The sequence below is a fragment of the Chiloscyllium punctatum genome, chromosome 38 (genome assembly GCF_047496795.1).
Source record: "Chiloscyllium punctatum isolate Juve2018m chromosome 38, sChiPun1.3, whole genome shotgun sequence".
In the NCBI taxonomy this organism is placed as follows: Eukaryota; Metazoa; Chordata; class Chondrichthyes; order Orectolobiformes; family Hemiscylliidae; genus Chiloscyllium; species Chiloscyllium punctatum.
In genome coordinates this window covers 56,703,409-56,726,610 of record NC_092776.1, presented here as the reverse complement: position 1 = coordinate 56,726,610, position 23,202 = coordinate 56,703,409, and the positions used below count along the sequence as shown (strand labels likewise).

At 42.0% G+C, this 23,202-nt stretch overlaps 1 protein-coding gene across 2 annotated transcripts in view; it reads right to left on the bottom strand.

The window, feature by feature from the left end:
* The window catches only part of reep3b (receptor accessory protein 3b), a 54,032-nt gene that overhangs the window by 9,932 nt on the left and 20,898 nt on the right, over window positions 1-23,202 (bottom strand). For both annotated transcript variants that reach the window (XM_072557950.1, XM_072557951.1), the window contains exon 3: window positions 4,891-4,967. In XM_072557950.1, the coding sequence (XP_072414051.1) occupies window positions 4,891-4,967 (77 nt within the window). The remainder of the gene's footprint in view (window positions 1-4,890; window positions 4,968-23,202) is intronic.

The window sequence follows — 23,202 nt, the reverse complement described above, 5'->3', positions numbered from 1 at the left end:
TCGTGATGGAATACTTCCCACTTGCCTGGATGAGTAAAACTCAAATCACACTCAAGAAGCTTGAAATCATCCAGGACAAAGCACCCCACTTAAATGGTACCACATCCACAAGCATCCATTTCCTCTACCATCCACGCTCAGTACCAGCAGGGTGTACCACATACAAGATACACTGTAGAAACTCACCAAGGCTCCTAAATCGGTGCCTTCCAAACTAAACAACTATTTCCACCCAAAAAGGACAATGGCAGCAGAGAAATGGAACCTTAACTACACATTTCCATCAGAACTTGGATATATACAATAGGTGCCCCCTCACGGTTGCTGGAACATCCCCCTCCTCGTATCCTGCAGGTGTACCTATACCACATAAACTGCAGTAGTTCAACAAAGTACCTCACCACCTTCTCAAGGGCAATTACAGATGGACAATAAATACTGGCGCAGCTACAAAGGTTAATTAATTAATAAAAGAAACTGAATAACCACAGCCACATCGATAACACCTTACTGGGTTTCATGAAAATTCAGGCACTCACTGTGGATGTTGAAACAGGTGCCATTATGTTGCAGATGAGTGTCCCAAAAATAATTCTGTAACACTACATAAATGTAACTCTTGAAAAATGACTCAAATTTTGACAGTGACAGCATCCAACATCGGTGCAGGTGGCTAGCAAGAAGAATGCTGCAGCCAGTGTTCTCACTAAGGGCTAATCAACAGAAATTGCAACAAACACAGCACGTTAATCAGCCACTGGGAGAAAAAAAATTACTCATGACTGATTTCAAATAAAGGGGACGATACATCACCACTTATCATCACACTTCATACAGGTTGACAGGCCTGCTGCATGTCACGAATTCTGTGTAGACTTCTGGATTCACTGATTTCAACCACATCAGCTTCTTACTATTCCTTTTGCTTCTACAATAGGTACTACTGGTCATCACGGTTTCGCTCATAGACACCTTTGCCAGTCTTTTTTTCAAGCACCAATCATCAGCTCCTCTTTTCCGGAGGTGAAGGAGTCCAGAACTAGAGGGAATAAGTTTAAAATGAGAGGGGACAGATATAAAAAAGGGACCCAAGGGGAAACTTTTTCACACAGAGGGCGGTGTGTGTATGGAATGAGCTGCCAGAGGAACTGGTGAAGGCTGGTACAATTGCAACATTTGAAAAGCATCTGGATGGTTATATGAATAGGAAGGATTTAGAGGGATATGGACCAAGTGCTGGCAAATGGGACTAGATTAGGTTGGGATATCTGGTCAGCATGGACTAGTTGGACCGAAGGGCCTGTTTCCATGCTGTACATCTCTATGACTTGAAGTCATTTGTTGAAGTCTGCAAAGCTATAAAACCTAGTTTCTTAATAAAAATCAATCAAGAAACTCAAAATGAGGGATGCTTAAGACAATGAAATATAGAGCAGGTTATGTTGTCATGGAGGTAGATGAAAGTTTAGAAGGTTCTCTGGTTTTATTTTTTCCTGGGAGCGCATTTTCTGGGAGAAATTAACTGGCTGAAGATGGTCAATGATACACAGTCAAATGCAAAATTGTGTTCTGAATAGCTTAAAGTTCAATTTGTACTTCTTCAGCTCATGTTGAGGACAAGGAGACAATTTTACTTTGATTTTAGTTCTTGGTACAGTGATGAGCTGTCTGGAAATTTCTTTAAATGCATTTTAGTTAGGTGGTTAAACCTTTGAGATGAACAATTCATTCGAAAAAGGTACTCTCCACGAATTTAAAGAGAAGTTGCCTGTCATCAGGACTCTAGAAACACAAACACATCCTCAAGATGACAGGCAACAACATGCAGGTTCAGAGACAAGCTGCTGCCCTTAACAGCAGAGCTGCTGTTACGTTTAGCAGCTTCCTAGTAGTCCTGTAACTAAAATTAGCTCCTGAATGACTTAGAAATCAGTAAGATACAAGCTCAATGAGCAGAAAGCTGTTGAGAGGTTAGAAATCAAAATATCCTCTCAGGCTGTTGACGAGCAATTTAATAGGAGGTTAGTGAGCAAAATTAGGGCGCATGGTATGGGGCAAAAGTACTAACTTGGACTGAAAGTTGGTTGGCTGACAGGAAACAAGATGTAGTGATAAACGGTTCCATTTCAGAATGGCAGGCAGTGACCAGTGGGGTACCGCAGGGATCAGTGCTGGGACCGCATCTTTTTACAATATATATTAATGATATAGAAGATGGTATTAGTAATAACATTAGCAAATTTGCTGATGATAGTAAGCTGGGTGCAGGGTGAAATGTGAGGAGGATGTTAGGAGATTACAGGGTGACCTGGACAGGTTAGGTGAGTGGTCAAATGCATGGCAGATGCAGTTTAATGTGGATAAATGGATGGTTATCCACTTTGGTGGCAAGAACAGGAAGGCAGATTACTACCTAACTGGAATCAATTTAGGTAAAGGGGCAGTACAAAGAGATCTGGGTGTTCTTGTACACCAGTCAATGAAGGCAAGCATGCAGGTACAGCAGGTAGTGAAGAAAGCTAATAGCATGCTGGCCTTCATAACAAGAGGGATTGAGTATAGAAGCAAAGAGGTTCTTCTGCAGCTGTACAGGGTCCTGGTAAGACCACACCTGGAGAACGGTGTGCAGTTACGGTCTCCAAATTTGAGTAAAGACATTCTGGCTATTGAGGGAGTGCAGCGTAGATTCACGAGGTCAATTACTGGAATGGTGGGACTACCTTACGCTGAAAGACCGGAGAGACTGGGCTTGTATACCCTTGAGTTTAGAAGACTGAGAGGGGATCTGATTGAGACATAAGATTATTAAAGGATTGGACACTCTGGAGGCAGGAAACATGTTTCCGCTGATAGGTGAGTATCGAACCAGAGGACACATCTTAAAAATAAGGGGTAGACCATTTAGGACAGAGATGAGGAGAAACTTCTTCACCCAGAGAGTGGTGAGTGTGTGGAATGTTCTGCCCCAGAGGGCAGTGGAGGCTCAGTCTCTGGCTTCATTTAAGCAAGAGTTGGATAGAGCTCTCAAGGATAGTGGAATCAAGGGTTATGGAGATAAGGCAGGAACAGGTTACTGATTAAGGATGACCAGCCATGATCACATTGAATGGTGGTGCAGGCTGGAAGGGCAGAATGGCCGACTCCTGCACTTATTGTTTATTGAAATCAGGTTAAGAAATGAGTAAACAGAGAGGTCATCCTAGAAAAGAAAGTGAGACTTTCTGATTCGCTCGCTCAGACACCGTACTTAACCAAACAGCTGCTTACCGCTCCAGATGCTGCACGACACAAATTGATCCTCATACTGTCTGCTTAATAACACCATCCAAAGAAAATGGGTTGCCAAAATGTAATCAATTACAGGTTAGCAATTGGTTTTCATATGGTAAAAACAATGACTGCAGATGCTGAAAATCAAATACTGGATTAGTGGTGCTGGAAGAGCACAGCAGTTCAGGCAGCATCCAACGAGCAGCGAAATCAACGTTTCGGGCAAAAGCCCTTCATCATTTTTTCCTGATGAAGGGCTTTTGCCCGAAACGTTGATTTCGCTGCTCGTTGGATGCTGCCTGAACTGCTGTGCTCTTCCAGCACCACTAATCCAGTAATTGGTTTTCATATGCTGACTGGAATGTCCTGAAGTTTGATTGTCTTTAAAGTTGTTAAGGGAAACAGTTGAATCTCTTCCTGCTATTTGCAATAAGACTGTTTCAAATAATTCTTGCACAGTTATAAGTTCACTTCCTGTTGCGTAATAAAAGTTTATATTTCACTGTTGAAATTACATGGTTAGCCTTTTGTGAATCTTTTCAGTGACTGGCTACCACAGTAAACTTTAAAGAAATAACTTATTAATTTATGGTTGATCAAACGAGATCTCTCAGTCTGGGATCTCTCTCTGTTCAGTATTATCAACAGCTGGGAACACAAGACTTTCAATGTGGAGCGGAGACCGCGCTTCAGAAATGGTTTCCAACAGCATCAACACTGCTTTCAACAAATTCTAGGTAATTCAGGATTAGGCAAGGGTCCCAAATAATTTAGTCTTTGGAGAAAGAACTGAACTACTACCAAGGTCTGAGCAATCACTCAGACAATCCAAGATAAAGCAGCTTTTGAGGGAGTAAAATATTGGCATCCCTAGTGAATGGATATTTGTATCACATTAATTCTGGTGCTTGAAACAGTAAAGTTTATTTTGCTTGGTCAAAACTGTGCAAGCCCTTACTAAATATTAAGACATCAAACTTTCATTTTCTGGAACAAAAATAAGTTGCAAATTCAGCAGTCTTACAATCATAACATATCTGCAATGCAGACACAGGCTATTTGGCCCATCAAGTCTGCACAACCATCTGAAGACCATCTTCCCCCAGACACACCTCCCTAACCTGGCATTTCTCATGGCCAATCTACCTAAACTTTCATCTTTGGACTGTGGGAGCACGTCAGATTACTTGGAGAAAACCGACAAAACACAGGGAGAATGTGCTAACTCCACTCCGTCGCCCAAAGGTGGAATCTAACCCAGGTCCCTGGTGCTGTGAGACAGCAGTGCTAAGCACTGAGCCACCATGGCACCCTTTGAGGAGAAAGTGAGGACTGCAGATGCTGGAGATCAGAGCTGAAAATGTGTTGCTGGAAAAGCGCAGCAGGTCAGGCAGCATCCAAGGAACAGGAGAATCGACGTTTGGGGCATAAGCTGACTGGCTAATGCTCAGCTTATGCCCGAAACGTCGATTCTCCTGTTCCTTGGATGCTGCCTGACCTGCTGCGCTTTTCCAGCAACACATTTTCAGCACCATGGCACCCTTTGTCTTGTGAAGAGGCATAAGATTTTACATAACCAGATATCACTTCAAAATAGATCAACACAATTTTAATTCTTACCAAGACACCATGAGATCTGCAAAAGTTTCAAGTACAGTGTAAAGGGCAAATACAATCCAGTACATCATCCAACGAACCTGGAAGGAGGAAACGCAGAACAAAGATTAGAATGGTCACTTGGAATCAGCAAGGTAGCAGCAAATTGCTGAACTACTTTTCTTTTGGGTGGGGGTGCAACAGGGGTTCATGCTACTCCATGTACCATTCACTTCAAATGGAGCTATTTGGGCAAGTACAGAGTAAAATCCACATGCATTCAAATTAACAGATGGGTCAGAAGAAAACAGATTGAGCCTCTCATGGCTGCTTGTGCACAAATCTAGTACCTAGTTTCAGCGGCAGTTTCCAACCTGAAGAATGGTGTGCAATAAGAGTGAACACAAGTTGGACAGAGGGGAACAAAACAAAGAACTGTGAATGCTGGAATATCGAAAACAAAATTGCTGGACAAATTCAGCTGGTCTGGCAACATCCGTACATCTGATGAAACAAAACGTTAACTCTGCTTTCTTGTGACAGATGATGCCAAACAGGATTAATTTGTCAAGCAATTTATGTTTTTGTTTTAGACAGAGAGGAAGTTATCAGCAATGGCAAAACAATCTTTACCCTATCCATTGTTTTTAACCATACAATTATCGCCCAGGTTAAAGAACTGCAGAAGTCATTCAAGACACACAGATTTTCAAGCTGTAAAATAATGCGCAGGCAAGACGGATTTGGGGAATTAAATAGCAATATTTTCCATTAGCACATACAATCCAACAGCAAGTCACAACTTAACATTCAACTGAGTGCTTGCAACTGCGGAGATGTATCAGGGTACTTGCAGGCTTGTTCAAGGTAACACATTCCAACATACATCTCAATACCAAGATTTATTGGGGTCAAGCTGGGGCTGGTGGGGGAGGAGCGCGGAAGGAAAGGGGAAAGGGGGAAGGAAAGGGGAAAGGGGGAAAGGGGGAAAAGAGAAGATGCTGCTACTGCAGTGGGTACTCCACACGGACCTATGTGAACTATGCTGCACAAACAACTATCAGCCGTCAGAAAACCTGGCCCAACATCTTAAAACGCCACAACTTGAACAAGGAATGTCAAAGTTAGTTCTTTTTAGTTTGCATTGGCACTAAGTTGAATCCCTCTTAGCAACTAATTATTTTGAGCTCAAGTGAATCAAGTGAAATGCATGCGTGCTATGTCGAAATTACTGCTGCAAGAAGCCATATTAGACTTCAAATGAACTTTGCATGAATTTGGCCATCTGTTTCTCTCATGCTACTGTTACAGTAATGGTCTAGTTCAACACTAGTGCCTGGTTAGTGCTAGCTTTTTTGAGGCAAGAAGCTGGAACAGCCAGCAAAATCTTACACACCGGGCCTTTGGGTCCTTCCCCATCTCAGAGTGTTTGACTCTTCCTAAACAGTGTTGTTGAAATGGAAGAAAGCATTGGACAGAAAACAAACTATCATTTACAGATTCCAACAGTGCTCAGTATGTGTAGCCCTTACAAATTTTTCATTTCTTTTTACAAGCTTTCATTGACTTTGGCATGACTAACCGACCCATAGAAGCTTTAAAGCAATAAATATCTGAATCTGGCAGCAATTACACAAATGGTATATTATTTAAGTTATGTACATTCATTTACATATCAAATGTGAAATCGGTTTTGATGGCAAGTTAGCTTGCATTGTGCTGAGCATTGTTGTACAGCTGCAATGTCAAACTAACTGCAACACCCTTGATATGCTACAAATGTTTAGTGGAAAATAGTAACACAGCAAAATACTTTTTAAATGTGGTGAAATGATAATGAAGTATAGCAAACAATTTGTCTAAAGTCAAGATTCCACAAAAACCCCAAGAGTGAAGGTACCACATAGTCTGTCCGGAGTCCAGCTAGTTCAGTTGAGTATCGCAAATCGGCTGTCCAATATGATGCTACAGCGCAGATTCCTTTCCAGCATTGGTCGAGGTCAGTATAAAGACCCCACCCTTATTGACTTGCCCCTCAGGCTAAACTCCACCAGTCATCTATCAAATCAGAGAGCAGCTTTTGGTCCTCTGGCAACTTGTACTGTTTCATCTCAAGGTAACATTAGCAAAGACAAGTCCCCACCTCTTGGAATACAGCTACAGGATCCCTCACATCCACTTAAGGAGGCAGAGAGCACCTCAGTTTAAAGTCTCAGTCAAATCTCTGTGGGATTCCTTCAGTACTGCATTGATGTGCCAACTAACGTGATAATGGTTTACATTTTCAGATTGCACTTGAAGTCAGAGCCTTCTCAAAGTGAGAGTACTGTGATTGACTAGTTAATTGAACAACCATGGATTCAGAAGGGAAGCTCTAGCCTCATTAACAACATTGGCTTCTCTGTGGAAATAACTATCAGACCGCATTGATCCCTAGGAGTAGATGCATTATTGTTTTCACAAAAACACCACACAAATGGCTCATAGGCAAGTTCAGCTGTGGGAATGCAGGGTTAAACCACAGAATGAACAACAGACTAAGGAATGACAAGCACATATTGGAGAATTGTATCAGAGTGTGGAGTAGGCTCGAGTGGAGTATTTCAGGGGTCACTGTTGGATCGACAAGAGGTTCTAATTTAGATGAATGATCCAGATTCAGAAAGTCAGCACAATGACCTGATTTATTTTGCTCATGGTCCAAACTAGGAAAGTCAGTGGCACATAAGTTGGATTAAATATTAAGTGTGAAGTTTTTAAAAGACAAGATGGTCAGATAGAATTAGAATTGGAGTAGTACTCTCAGCAGACGCAAGAGGTTTATTTACTCAGCAAACCAAACCAAATCTGCTCGAGACTTTTAAAATAAAAAGTTTCTACAAGCTGCAAACAAAAACACATGGCAAAACAGCAATTTCTCCACAATAAAAGCATTGATTATTCTCAGAATATGAAATAGTGGACTTTGTACAAAAGAAATTCTGCTCAAAGTCAACAGCACTTATAGCTGTGCAGCCCCTCAAACATGATTAACAGGGCAACTACGTATCCCTGAAACTATTGGAAATAGCCACAGTATTGTCTGCACCCATTCAAACAGGCAGAGCAGAAGATGAAATTTAATTGAGCCAAGTACTATGTGACATAATAAGAAGTCAAAGTCAGGTCAAACTATGTCATGAGTACCGCATCTTGCTCTGGTCCTGGAAACAAGGGAGACATTGATGTCATAGATGCAAAATTTGATTAATAGCCATTTTAAACAAAGCCACAAGCCCAATGCTTATGTCAAGATTCGGAGATGTGAAGAAAAGATGACAGAGATAAAAGTTTTCAACACAGCCTTCAACTGTAATTACCATGACCACTTGAAGTCTTCAGTTTATTTTTATCCTTGGTTGTTTCTTATTCAGGGACAGTGCAACTCAAACATTCCAAGCTAGATTATTATACTGAATACTAGTTAAATACAGAATATCTTGTTTGCTTTTGTTCAAGCACACTGTCGAAATCCTGATAATGTCTGTGACTTCAAAGCACCAATTAGCCCACTTGCTTGAAAAGGGATAACGCTTCCACTCAAAATGTCGGGCACAGGAAGATGCAGCCTTCTAGCACCATCAACACTAAAGTCTAACTATTGTGCTTGGATATGAAGCACTAGTAATACTGTTAGAAACAGAAACTGCAATTGTTTTGCAAATCAACATAATACAAACATGGATGGAATCAACTGCAATACATCAGTGAGTGAAAGTGCATAACCCAAAATACATCTTTGTATTTTTCTTTTGTAGAAAGCAACTGGAGTTGGTCATTTATTTTCCAAAACTTAAAAACTGCTATGTTCAAGATTAGGAACACTATTCTGGTGTTACTTCTGGTTATAATCTAATCCATAGACAGTTTGTTGGGAAAATATTAACAAATATTTAATAAATCTACTACCTTTAATTCTCATTCATATATTAAGATCAATAATTACCAATTGGTTGTGACCATAGGTACAGTAATATCCCCAATTACACATCTGGTGCTCAACTTTAGCACTTCATATTTCACAATGCATAGTATTTCATAATTTTACATTTTCCTATGGCTTTGTATAAAATAAAAATAGCTTTTAAGTCTTTTATGAACAGTCAGCAGAGAGTGTGAGAGCACATTACCTGATTTAAATGTATATAAAGGAACTTGTCTCAAGAGGGAAAACAACTGTGGAAAATAAACGCAGTTATGGCAGTGTTCATTTGCAGTGCATTTTGACACATTCAGGTCGCAGCGACTTAAATTTTACTTGCAATTTACAGACTTTCCAGAAGATTTTTTTCTAATACCCTATGTAGTTTGCATACTGTCTATATTTCATATACACTCACAAAAACAACAAACACAGCCCCTGACACTGCAAAGACAACAAAAGTAGCTGACCTATTTTTTGAACCTCGGTCTGTCTATGAAACAGGAACAAAGCAGTTAACCTGTAGATGTAAATTGCCTAAACTGATATAACTCATCAGTTGACCAAAAGTATCTTTCCCAAATGCTACTGACCTATTATCACCAGCATTTTTGTTTTATTTCAGGTTTAACACCTGCAGAAATTTGCTTTGGACAATCACAGGTTATCTATCAACTCTGGGGATATAATACTGGCCAGATCATGGGAGGAAGTGTCTGTTCTTCAAACAGTGGAGCATTTTTTGCAGACAGATGTGGGCTTTGTCTCAGATATGTTTGCATAAGAAAATAACAAATTAGTAATTGGATTCGTCCTGAACACAATTTTAAAAAACTATTGACTGAAGACACATTCCTTTAACTTCAAGTAAAAGGAGAAAATTCTGGATAAATAGCTGCGTTGGAAACATGTTCATGTGCTCTGGTTGCCATGAGGAGAAAAACTCAAACAGTAACAAAATAAATGTGACTACCTTGGATCCAGAGGCAAAGTTTGCAATTACTTAATGTCTGAGGAATGTAGTTGTTTTTAAAATGTTTCAAAATGACCCAAGTTTATAGCTTTAGGGGATCAACTGTAAATGTTCAATATGAAATGCTCACCACATGGCCTGGTAACCCACTACTGTACAGGCAAGCAATACCAACAGAAAACAAGTTCAATGCAGAGCTGAAGCGTCTCATAGATAAAGAATTCATACATGAAGCAAAGCAACTCACTCTTTGGACTACAGAGGAACAACGCCCCTGACCTTGAACAATCTGACTAGATACCTGACCTGCCAATTCCCTGAACTGTTACGGAAGGCTGCCTTCAACGTACAGAAGTGAGACCCCCTGACTGACTCTTACTTCCACGGACTTCAGTGATCACAATTCCCAAAAAGAGTTGGGGATATGAATGCCTGCTTGATGCATTTGTAGTGTGCTTTCAAGTAAGCTCCTGACAAATGACTGACATAGCACACCCCATTCTGTAACATGGGCACCCCTTGTGTTAAGTATTGTAATGTCCTGTTTGTTGGACAGTATTAAAGAAAACAGAATTCAAGGAGGTCTTAAGGAAGTAATGTACAAAATGAGCAATAAGAAACTAAAACTAATGTTTTTTTTTAAAAGTGAGGCTTGCAAAGCAGCAGAGGCAATAGCAAACACACAGCTTGTACATCAGGTCATCTTCATTGGTTGAAAAAGAATGCCATCAGGCCACATTACAGAGGACTAAGTGCTGGATGTCTTGAAACACACTAAAATAGAGAAAGCCCCAGGACCTGATTTTTACAGTGGAACTCTGTGGGAAGCTAGGTAAGTGATTGCTGGGCTCCTTGCTGAGATTTTTTATCATTGATAGTGACAGGTGAGGTGACGGAACACTGGAGGGTTGGTGAACATAGAATATTACAGCCCAGTGTAGGCCCTTCAGCCCTTGATGTTGCGTCGACCTGTGAAACCAATCTGAAGCCCATCGAACCTACACTATTCTATTCTCGTCCAAATGCCTATCCAATGACTATTTAAATGCCATTTAAGTTGGCAAGTCTACTGCTGTTGCAGGCAGTATGTTCCATGTCCCTATTACTGAGTAAGGAAACTACCTCTGACATCTATCCTATATCTACCATCCCTCAATTTAAAGCTACGTCCCCTCGTTTTAGCCATCACCATTTGAGGAAAAAGGGTCTCACTATCCAACCTATCTAACCCTCCGATTATCTTGTGTGTCTCAGTTAAATCGCCTCTTAACCTTCTTCTCTCAAACAAAAAGAGCTTCAAGACCCTCAGCCTTTCCTTCTAAGACTTTCCTCCATACCAGGCAACATCCTAGTAAATTCCTCTGAACCCTTTCCAAAGCTACATCCTTCCTATAATGCAGTGACCAGAACTTTACTCAAAATGAGGCCGCACCAGAGTTTGCGTGGTGCCACTATTTAAGAAAGATGGTAAGGACAAGTCAGCGAACTCTCGACCAGTGAGCCTGACGTCGGTAGTAGGCAAGTTGTGGAGGAAATCCTGAGGGACAGGATTTACATATATCTGGAAAGGCAAGGACTGATTAGGGATAGTCAACATGGCTTTGCACGAGGGAAATTATGTCTCAAATTTGATTTGAGTTTTTTTGAAGAAATAACAAAGAGGACAGATGAGGGCAGAGCAGCAGACGTGACCTCGATGGACTTCAGTAAGGCATTCAACAAGGTTTCACATGGGAGACTTGTGCGCAAGGTTAGATCTCACGGAACTGAAAATGTGTTGCTGGAAAAGCGCAGCAGGTCAGGCAGCATCCAAGGAGCAGGAGAATCGACGTTTCGGGCATAAGCCCTTCTTCAGGCTCATGCCCGAAACATCGATTTTACTGCTCCTTGGATGCTGCCTGACCTGCTGCGCTTTTCCAGCAACACATTTTCAGCTCTGATCTCCAGCATCTGCAGTCCTCACTTTCTCCTCGTAGATCTCACGGGTTACAGGGAGAACTAGCCATCTGGATACAGAACTGGCTCGAAGGTAGAAGATAGAGGGGGGTGGTGGAGAGTTGTTTTTCAAACTGGAGCCCTGTGACCAGTGCAGCGCCACATGGATCGGTGCTGGGTCCACTACTTTTTGTCATTTATATACATGATTGGATGCGAGCATAAGAGGTATAGCTATTAAGTTTGCAGATGACAACAAAATTGGAGGTGCAGTGGACAGCGAAAAAGGTTATCTTGGATTACAACAGGATCTTGACCAGATAGGCCAAAGGGCTGAGGAGTGGCAGATACAGTTTAATTCAGATAAATGCGAGGTGCTGTATTTTGGGAAAACAAATCTTAGCAAGACTTATACACTTAATGGTAAGGTCCGAGGGAGTGTTGCTGAACAAACAGACCTTGGAGTACAGGTTCATAGCTCCTTGAAAATGGAGTCGCAGGTAGATACGATAGTGAAGGAGGCATTTGGTATGCTTTCCTTTATTGGTCAGAGTATTGAGTACAGAAGTTGGGAGGTCATGTTACGGCTGTACAGGACATTGGTTAGGCCACTGTTGGAATAGTGCATGCAATTCTGGTCTGCTTCCTATCGGAAAGATCTTGTGAAACTTGAAAGGGTTCAGAAAAGATTTACAAGGATGTTGCCTGGGTTGAAGGATTTGAGCTGTAGGGAGAGGCTGAACAGGTTGGGGCTGTTTCCCCTGAAGCGTTGGAGGCTGAGGGGTGATCTTATATAGGTTTACAAAATCATGAAGGGCATAGATAGGATAAATAGACAAAAAGTCTTTTCCCTGGGGTGGGGGAGTCCAGAACTGAGGGCATAGGTTTAGGGTGAGAGGGGAAAGATATACAAGAGACCTAAGGGGCAACTTTTTCACACAGAAGGTGGTACGTGAATGGAATGAGCTGCCAGAGGAAGTGGTGGAGGCTGGTACAATTGCAACATTTAAGAGGCATCTGGATGGGTATGTGAATAGGAAGGGTTTGGAAGGATATGGGACGGGTGCTGGCAGGTGGGCCTAGATTGGGTTGGGATATCTGGTTGGCATGGACAAGTTGGACTGAAGGGTCTGTTTCTGTGCTGTACATCTCTAGGACTATATGACATCTTTAGAACCTAGTGGGCGGCATGGTGGCACAGTGGTTAGAACTGTTGCTTCACAGCGCTAGAGACCTGGGTTCAATTCCTGCCTCAGGCAACTGACTGTGTGGAGTTTGCACATTCTCTCAGTGTCTGCGTTGGTTTCCTCCGGGTGATCTGGTTTCGTCCCACAGTCCAAAAATGCGAAGGTGAATCGGTCATGCTAAATTGCCAAAGTGTTAGGTGAAAGGGTAAATGTAGGGGAATGGGTCTGGGTGGGTTGCGCTTCAGTTGGTCGGTTTGGACGTGTTGGGCCGAAGGACCTGTTTCCACACTGTAAGTAATCTAATTTAAACCAAACCTAATCTACAATTATATCCCTATTAAAAGTATTCAAGACCTGGCCTTCACAATATTATGGACCAGACCAAAACCCCTTAAAACATTCAGAAGGGGGTCTAGACATAAACTTTTCTTATTTTAAAAAAGTAAATTTGAGGTCTTGCATGCCAGGTATAATTTGATTGGTCAAACTACCAGATTTATAGCAAAACTCACTTTATTCATCCACTATAGTTAAAATACAGCCAAAAGAAAAAACTAATTGGAATAACTCTTTAAAAGTGTAAAAGAATAGATACAGTAATTATTACTAAGTGACTGCTCTAATAAACTAACACTCCATAAACATACCTTTGACCAAAGGCACATTTAGAAAACAGATAGCCTCACATGCAACTACAGTGGCCCAGCGGAGAAAAAAAAAGAGATAATTCTGAGTACAGCAGCCAGCAGAGAGATTCACTGCAGTTTCCAACCTTGCTGAAAGCTAAAACTATAAACCCTGGTTCTGTGAAAGCTTGACCACACCCATTCAGGCTGCTTTTTTTGTTCCAACTTTAAAAAACCCAAGGCCTCACAAGCGGTTTACTCTAGTAACTCTGGTAGACTGCTTGCCATCCTGCCTTAAAACTTCTCTTCAAAACAAAACGCCAGGGCAAAATGCATCTCTTAAATCATCACAAAGTCTTCTGTGGTAGTGAACTCCCCATCCTCCAAATGAAACAGTATGTCACCTTAATCCTAAATAATCTTTACACTTTCCCGAGAATGTGGAAAAAAACATCCCAACCTCTCGTCTGGTCAGGCCTGCCTAAATACCATATAATTCCATCAGATCCCCTTTCCTTTCAAACTCCAGGGAATGTAAGCCCAATCAAACCAACTTCTCACCATATGACAGCGTTGCCATCTTGGGCATCAACCAAGCAAGCCTTCACAGTATTTTCTCCACAGCAAGCACATGCCTTTCCAGGTAGGAAGATGAAAACTTCAGGCAGCAATCACAGCAAGATATCCCAATTTTTCCTCCTACAACAAAAACTAATCTGCCAAGTGCCCTCCTGATTGATTGCAAGTGCCTGCATGTTCACCCCATGCAAGGACACCTGCACATCTTCCTTTTTTGCATTTCCATTGTTTAATAAGTATCTAATCAGTTGATAAAGAAAGTCTGCAGCCTTGGGCGAGTGTGCCTCAGCAAGTCGCTATTAGTAAACAAACAAAAATAAACATGATTTTTCACACCAGATTTCATTCCGAGATCAAATTATCCAATAGTAACATCTGCTCAGATCATCAGTCAAATCCAGTCCTTTATAAAGCCTAATATCCTGTTTTACCAATTCAAAATTAATCTGCCCAAGGTACATTATGGCTTACTAATAGCCATTTACAGTGGCATGGTCACCTCGAATTCTGCAGATACATGCCTTTGTTTAAACTTCTGCACTTGCCCAAAAATATATTAGGGCAGGAGGTATTGCTTAACTCTTAAATTTCTCAATCTCGCATATAAAAGATTACTTTCGCAGATTACAGGTTTGACTGTGGAATCTTGCTACCTGTATGCAACATAACCAAGGAAGAAAGAATGAACTAAAAATTAAAATTAGATAATTAATTCCAGGTCCCACATTTGGCTTAAGTTAGGTATGCCCATGAAATCCAACTCCATCAGCCCAATGTCATGGGTTTGCTTTCTGCTCCCTGACTACAATTTGATTTTAAATAATTTTTGGGCTTCTTTAAATGCATGATCAAATCTCTGCTCTGCTCAACTCAAACATGCACTCTATCCTTTGCCTTTAATTTCTTTCCCTTCCAACACCAGTATTGTCCCTGCCCTGAAGCACTCACTGCCCCAGGTCTCCCAAATACCAGGGACATTTTAAAAAAATGAGAACAAACCACCAAAAAAAAGAATTAATCTTCCTCCATGAATATCTTGAAAAGCCGTCAGAAATGCACAAAATACTGTGCCATGGCAGTAACACAGGGCCAAAACATATTCCAGTAACTTTCCAAGGAGGGACACTTGAATGAACAACTCATTATTGAGAGGAGGCTACAATTGTTTTTTGCAATGTAACAAGTATGAAAAGAAGGTTGGTCAAAAATCTAGCAGCCTCCAGAAAACAAAATTCAAACCAAACAAGGCTAGTGGTTTGACAGGACTGACAACTAAGAAGCTCAAAATTCTATGCAGCTGTCATCAAGCAAAATGGTGTGGAAAATAGATTGAAATGAATGCATGTGAAAAGTACAGTTACATACCTAATGATGGCATTTTCAAAAAGATCCTTTTTTTAAAAAAAGACTGCACAACTTCACATGTCAGCTGGAAGTACAGTGACTCACAAAACACAGACTTGCTGCTCAAACCAAAACATCTCCAAAGTTGAAGCAGTTCTGTTGCTCCCAGGAGTTTGACAGATTTCACAACATGCACATAACAATATCAGACAAAGCAAACAGGATTTACTGAAACAACTGCAACTGAACAGGCTTGTCATGACTTGCTAACAAAACATGCCAGAAATTGTGGAACATTAACATGATTTCTATTGTCACCAAGTTAAAAGGCCCTCATGACACTGCAGATTGGCTGGCTTATAAACAGCTCATGTAAACATCTTCAGGTTCAGCAGCTAAAATCCTCAGTATTTAAAAACAAAGCTAAAAGCTTTTCTTGACCTTCACTAGATCAACTCTAAGGCTAAAACCAGCATCCCTTTATAAAGGGCACGCAAACTCAAGAAGCAGTCCTGAATAAATACTGCTTAACAACTAACATCTGTGGAATTGAAAGCCAACTCAGAATCCAGTGAGTACGTCGTAATCCCAAGAGCCTGCCCATCTGTGATCACATTGTTCTATGTGCCCTGATTCCACTCACTATTTAACAGATACAACACAAGAAAGGACAAAAGAAAAGGTTACCCTGCAAAGGGAACACTTTCCCTTGGGCTCGTTACATTATCAGGGAGTTTTGGGAATTTGTCAACATTTTTGGCAGGATGCCTCTGACTCAGTATTGCTTGTGAACCACTAATATGAACCACATTATTAGTTTAAGGAAAACAATGCTTTAGTAACTGCGATCTTTGCAAATCTCTTTTCAAAAACCATACTACAATACCTACTTACACCACAATTTTGAATCAGCCCTTGTTATTTTGATTAAACACACGTAGAATCATTCTGACCAGCTATAGTGGGACATTAAGTCACGCTCGTTTCTTGTTGCCAAAACGTATTAAACTGCTTTCTGATCTGCAAGGCAACATGCTGCACTTTTCCAGAACTCATGGTTTGGAACATATTGCTATTGCAATGATAGTCATAGAGTATCAAAGCACAGAAACAGACCGTTTTGCGACAACTCATCTGCACCAACCACATATCCTGAACTAATCTAGTGCCATTTGCCAGCAATTGGCCCAAATTCCTCTCATGCTTCCTCATCATGTGCCCATCCAGATGCCTTTTCAATGCTGTAATTTTATTAGCTTCTACCACCTTCTCTGGCAGCTCATTCCATATATACACCCACCCACTGCGTGAAAAACTTGCCCCTCAGGTCCCTTTTAAATCTTTTCCCTCTCACCTTAAACCTATGCCCTCTAAGTTTAGGACACCCCTATCCTGAGACAAAGAGCTTCACTATTCACCCTATCCATGCCTCTTATGATTATATAAACCTCTAAGGTCACCCCTCAGCCTCCTATACTCCAGGAAAAAAAAAGTCCCAGCCCATTTAGCCTCTCCCTATACCTGAACCCTCCAATTCCAGCAAGATGCTTTTAAATCTTTTCTGGACCTTTCCAAGTTTCTGTGCTTTATGACTCAATGCTATCTTTCCTACAATAGGGAGACTAGAATTGAACATGACACTGCTGCAGTTGTGAATCCATGTCACACTGAAAGATATGGACTTGTTTGGGCCAAAGTAATGAAATTGATATTTCCCAGAAACATAAGCAAATTGCATACAGGGCTTCAGTAGAGATTTTGTAGCTCAACACATGTTCCTGTAACAGATTCAGCAAATGGTAACTATCAACATTATGTTTAAATTTACTGCATAGGAGGCTTGGAGCTCAAATCAACAATACACTTATGCCAGCAGTAGACTGGACACAGTCGAGCAGATGGTGAACAGTTGTCATCAGGATTCCAATACACTATCATTCTCCGACAATGAAATTTGTACTGTGTTAACTTAGAGTCATAGAGATATACAGCATGGAAACAGACCCTTCAGTCCAACCCGTCCATGCCGACCAGATATCCCAACCCAATCTAATCTAATCCCACCTGCCAGCACCCGGCCCATATCCCTTCAAACCCTTCCTATTCAAATACCCCTTTCATATTCATAATGCATCTTAAATGTTCCAATTGTACCAGCCTCCACCACATCCTCTGGCAGCTTCTTCCATACACTTACCTCCCTCTGTGTGAAACGGTTGCCCCTTAGGTCTCTTTTATATCTTTCCCCTCTCACCCTAAACCTATGCCCTCTAGTTCTGGACTCCCCCACCCCAGGGAAAAGACTTAGCCTATTTACCCTATCCATGCCCCTCATAATTTTGTAAACCTCTATAAGGTCACCCCTCAGCTTCCGATTTCCTGATGCCATTTTTTAGAAATTATTTCAATGGGATAGAGTTGTTACTGATTAGGAAAGCATTTCTACCCATAGGGCACTGAAGAGTCAACCACACTTCTGAAGGCTTGGAGTCACAGGTAAGGAGCAGACTTTTCCTAAATGACATCAATGATTCAGCTGGAATTCTACAACAAGGCTGCAGTTAATGATGCCAACACATGTGTTTTTAGTGCCACTTTTCAGCATGCACAGACTGGCAGGGGACAGCTGGAGCACAGGGAAGATAGAGCACGGAAGAGGGACAGCGGCTTTCACAGTCCCTTGATTCTACTCATCAGCCCTTCCATCTCCACGTCTGGCTCCTGGGCTCTCCTTGGTCAACTTCATCCCCAGTTTCTGGATCTTCTCTTCCTTCCTCACTTAAGGAATTCCCCACCACCCCCGTTCCACATTAGGCATCCTTCTCCCCACTTCTGAAGTTCACTTTGAAATGATGCACGCACAATGATATATTTGTGCATGATGTCACATGTAAAACGTACATTATGACATCAGTGCTTGGAAACTTGCTTTCCAATAAGCGCACAGAGTTATAGAAATTGCCAATGTCAGCAATTACTCCCTTACAAATTGACAATGATTACATGGTTGCCATTAAAATTCCAGATTTTCACTGAATTCAAACTTCATCATCTGTATTGGTGGAATGTAAACCTATTTCCCCAGGATATTAGCCTGTGGTTCTGGATTAGGAGTCCAGTGACATAAGGTCACTCACTGCCTGCTCTCATATGTGAGATGGAGCAGTGTTTGACATTCACACTTCAGATGTAATCACATCTTAATCAACGTTGGTTGGAGAAATTGGAGGTCATGAGCTAAACAGAACCATAACACAAATAAAGATACTAGGAAAGCAGCTATTACAGAATCAACATTTTACAGTGCAGAAGGAGTATGTTCCATTTGTGCTAGCTCCACTACAAACTACCATTTATTGCCATTCCTTAGCTCTCTTCCTTTCATGCTTTGACCTATTACATCTCAAAGACCTGCCCTTAGTTCCCTTTCTCACCTACATTTTTGCCTATTTCCTTAAAGTATATTGCATGTCTAATTATTTTATTGTTCTTGTTCTCTCTCCACAGATGACAATACACAACAGGTGCAGGAGTAGGCCATTCTGCCCTTCGAGCCTGCACAACCATTCATTATGATCATGGCTGATCATCCTCAATCAGTATCCTGTTCCTGCCTTATCTCCATAACCCTTGATTCCATTATCCTTGAGAGCTCTATCCAACTCTTTCTCAAATGAATCCAGAGACTGGGCCTCCACTGCCTTCTGGGGCAGAGCATTCCACACACTCACCACTCTCTGGGTGAAGAAGTTTCTCCTCATCTCTGTCCTAAATGGTCTACCCCTTATTTTTAAGATGTGTCCTCTGGTTCGATACTCACCTATCAGCGGAAACATGTTTCCTGCCTCCAGAGTGTCCAATCCTTTAATAATCTTATGTCTCAATCAGATCCCCTCTCAGTCTTCTAAACTCAAGGGTATACAAGCCCAGTCTCTCCGGTCTTTCAGCGTAAGGTAGTCCCACCATTCCAGTAATTGACCTCGTGAATCTACGCTGCACTCCCTCAATAGCCAGAATGTCTTTACTCAAATTTGGAGACCGTAACTGCACACCGTTCTCCAGGTGTGGTCTCACCAAGGCCCTGTACAGCTGCAGAAAAACCTCTTTGCTTCTATACTCAATCCCTCTTGTTATGAAGGCCAGCATGCTATTAGCTTTCTTCACTACCTGCTGTACCTGCATGCTTGCCTTCATTGACTGGTGTACAAGAACACCCAGATCTCTTTGTACTGCCCCTTTACCTAAATTGATTCCAGTTAGGTAGTAATCTGCCTTCCTGTTCTTGCCACCAAAGTGGATAACCATACAGGGCAGGGCATTCCATGAACTCACGATTCGCTGAGTAAAAAATCTACCCCTAACATCTGTCCTATACCGACCACCCCTTACTTTAAAGCTATGCCCCCTCGTAATAGCTGACTCCATACGTGGAAAAGGTACTCATGGTCAAGCCTATCTAAACCCCTAATCATCTTGTACACCTCTATCAAGTCACCCCTAAACCTTCTTTTCTCCAATGAAAACAGCCCCAAGTGCCTCAGCCTTTTCTCATACGATCTTCCTATCATACCAGGCAACATCCTGGTAAACCTCCTCTGCACCCGTTCCAATGCCTCCACATCCTTCCTATAGTATGGCGACCAAAACTACACACAATACTCCAGATGCGGCCGCACCAGAGTCTTATACAACTGCAACATGACCTCAGGACTCCGGAACTCAATTCCTCTACCAATAAAGCCCAGTATGCCATATGCCTTCTTCACCGCACTATTTACCTGGGTGGCAATTTTCAGAGATCGGTGTACATGGACACCAAGATCCCTCTGCTCATCCACACTACCAAGTATACGACCATTAGCCCAGTACCCCATCTTTTTGTTACTCATACCAAAGCGAATCACCTCACACTTACCCACATTGAACTCCATTTGCCACCTTTCTGCCCAGCTCTGCAGCTTATCTATATCCTGCTGTAACCTGACACATCCTTCTTCGCTGTTCACCACTCCACCGACTTTCGTATCATCCGCAAACTTGCTCACCCAACCTTCTAGCCTCTCCTCCAGGTCATTTATAAAAAATGACAAACAGCAATGGTCCCAAAACAGATCCTTGCGGAACACCGCTAGTAACTACACTCCATGATGAACCTTTACCATCAAGTACTACCCTCTGACTCCTTCCAGCCAGCCAATTCCTAATCCAAACCTCCAACTCACCCTCAATGCCATACTCCGTATTTTTTGCAGTAGCCTACCATGGGGAACATTATCAAACGCCTTGCTAAAATCCATATACACCACATCTACCGCTTTATCCTCGTCCACCTCCTTAGTCACCTTCTCAAAGAACTCAATAAGGTTTGTGAGGTACGATCTGCCCTTCACAAAACCGTGCTGACTATCCTTGATCACATTATTCCTAACCAGATGTTCATAAATCCTATCCCTTACAATTCTCTCTAAGACTTTGCCCACAACAGAAGTGAGGCTCACCGGCCTATAGTTACTCGGGTTATCCCTACTCCTCTGGAACAAAGGAACCACATTTGCTAACATCCAGTCTTCTGGCACGAGGACATAAGAATCAAGGCCAATGGCTCTGCAATCTCCACCCTTGCTTCCCAGAGAATCCAAGGATAAATGCCATCAGGCCCAGGGGACTTATCTATTTTCACCCTTTCCAGAATTTCCAACACCTCTTCCCTACATACCTCAAAGCCGTCCATTCTAATTAATCGTGAACTGATCATGAATCTATCAAACTCTGGAAAATAATCACCAACGCATCCACGATTTCTCGAGCCACCTCCTTCAGTACCCTGGGATGTAGACCACCAGGCCCTGGGGACTTATCAGCCTTCAGACCTAACAGTCTCTCCAATACCAATTCCTGACAAATATAAATTCCCTTCAGTTCAGGTCCTTCAGCCACTGTTACCTCAGGGAGATTGCTTGTGTCTTCCCCATGAACACAGATCTGAAGTACCAATTCAACTCTTCTGCCATTTCTTTGCTCCCCGTAATATATTCCCCTGTTTCTGTCTTCAAGGGCCCAATTTTAGTCTTAACCATTTTTTTCCCTTTCACATACCTAAAAAAGCTTTTACTATCCTCCTTTATATTTTTGGCCGGTTTACCTTCGTACCTCATTTTTTCTCTGCGTATTTCCTTTTTAGTAATCCTCTGCTGTTCTTTAAAAGCTTCCCAGTCCTCCATTTTCCCACTCATCTTTGCTAGGTTATACTTTTTCCTCTTTTGACTTTATATGTTCTTAACTTCCCTCGTCATAGGATCTTTCTTCCTTTTTGGAATGAACTGATCCTGCATCTTCTGCATTATACACAGAAATATCTGCCATTGTTCCTCCACTGTCATCCCTGCTAAGGTATTGCACCATTGAACTTTGGCCAGCTCCTCCCTCATAGCTCCATAGTTCCCTTTATCCAACTGAAATATTGTCACTACCGATTGGACCCTCTCCCTTTCAAATTGCAGATTGAAGCTTATTGTATTATGGTCACTACCTCCTAATGGCTCCTTCACTTCGAGGTCCCTGATCAATTCTGGTTCGTTGCACAATACCAGATCCAGAACTGCCTTCTCCCTGGTAGGTTCCAGCACCAGCTGTTCTAAGAATTCATCTCAGAGGCACTCCACAAAGTCTCTTTCTTGAGGTCCAATACCATCCTGATTCTCCCATTCTACCTGCATGTTGAATTCCCCCGTAACAACTCTAGTTACATCTTTGCGACAGGCCAATTTCAGCTCCTTATTCAACAAACACCCTACATCCATACTACTGTTTGGGGGCCTGTAGATAACTCCCAAGAGGGTCCTTCTACCCTTAGAATTTCTCAGCTCTATCCATACTGACTCTACATCCCCTGATTGTAGGTCCCCCCACGCAAGGGACTGAATATCATCCCTTACCAACAGGGCCACCCCACCCCCTTTGCCTGTCAATCTGTCCTTACGATAGCACATATAGCCTTGAATATTCATTTCCCAGGCCCTGTCCACTTGAAGCCACATCTCCGTTATCCCCACAATCTTGGATGCCAATTTCCAAAAGAGCCTCAAGCTCATCCATCTTTTTTCTAATACTTCGTGCATTCATATATATAGTATTTTTAATTTGTTACTGACCTCACCTTTCCTATCAACCCCTCTTTCACTCAACCTTACAGCACGATCCCTTTTTGAGTTTTCTACCGTTGTCTTTCTTGACTTCCCTTGTTCTAACTTTCCCTTCAATTTCCTTCTTAAACTTCCAGTTTGTCCTCTTCCCCCCGGCTATTTAGTTTAAACGCAGCTGTGTTGCAGTAGCAAACCTGCCTGCCAGAATGCTGGTCCCTAACCTATTAAGGTGCAAACCGTCTCTTTTGTATATCTTATGCTTACCACAAAACATACCCCAGTGATCCAAGAATTTAAATCCTTGCTTTCTGCACCAGTTCCCCAGCCACACATTCAAGTTCATTATCTCCCTGTTCCTGGCCTCTCCAGTCTGAGGAACTGGAAGCAAACCGGAGATAACCACTCTGGACGTCCTGCTTTTCAGCCTTCTTAGTTCTCTGAAGTCCTGCTGTAGTATGTTCCTCCTCTTCTTCCTGACATCATTTGTGCTGACATGTACCACCACCTCTGGCTCTTCACCTTCGCCCTTGAGGATTTCCTGCACTCTGTCTACGATATCCTCAATCCTGGCACCAGGAAGGCAACACAC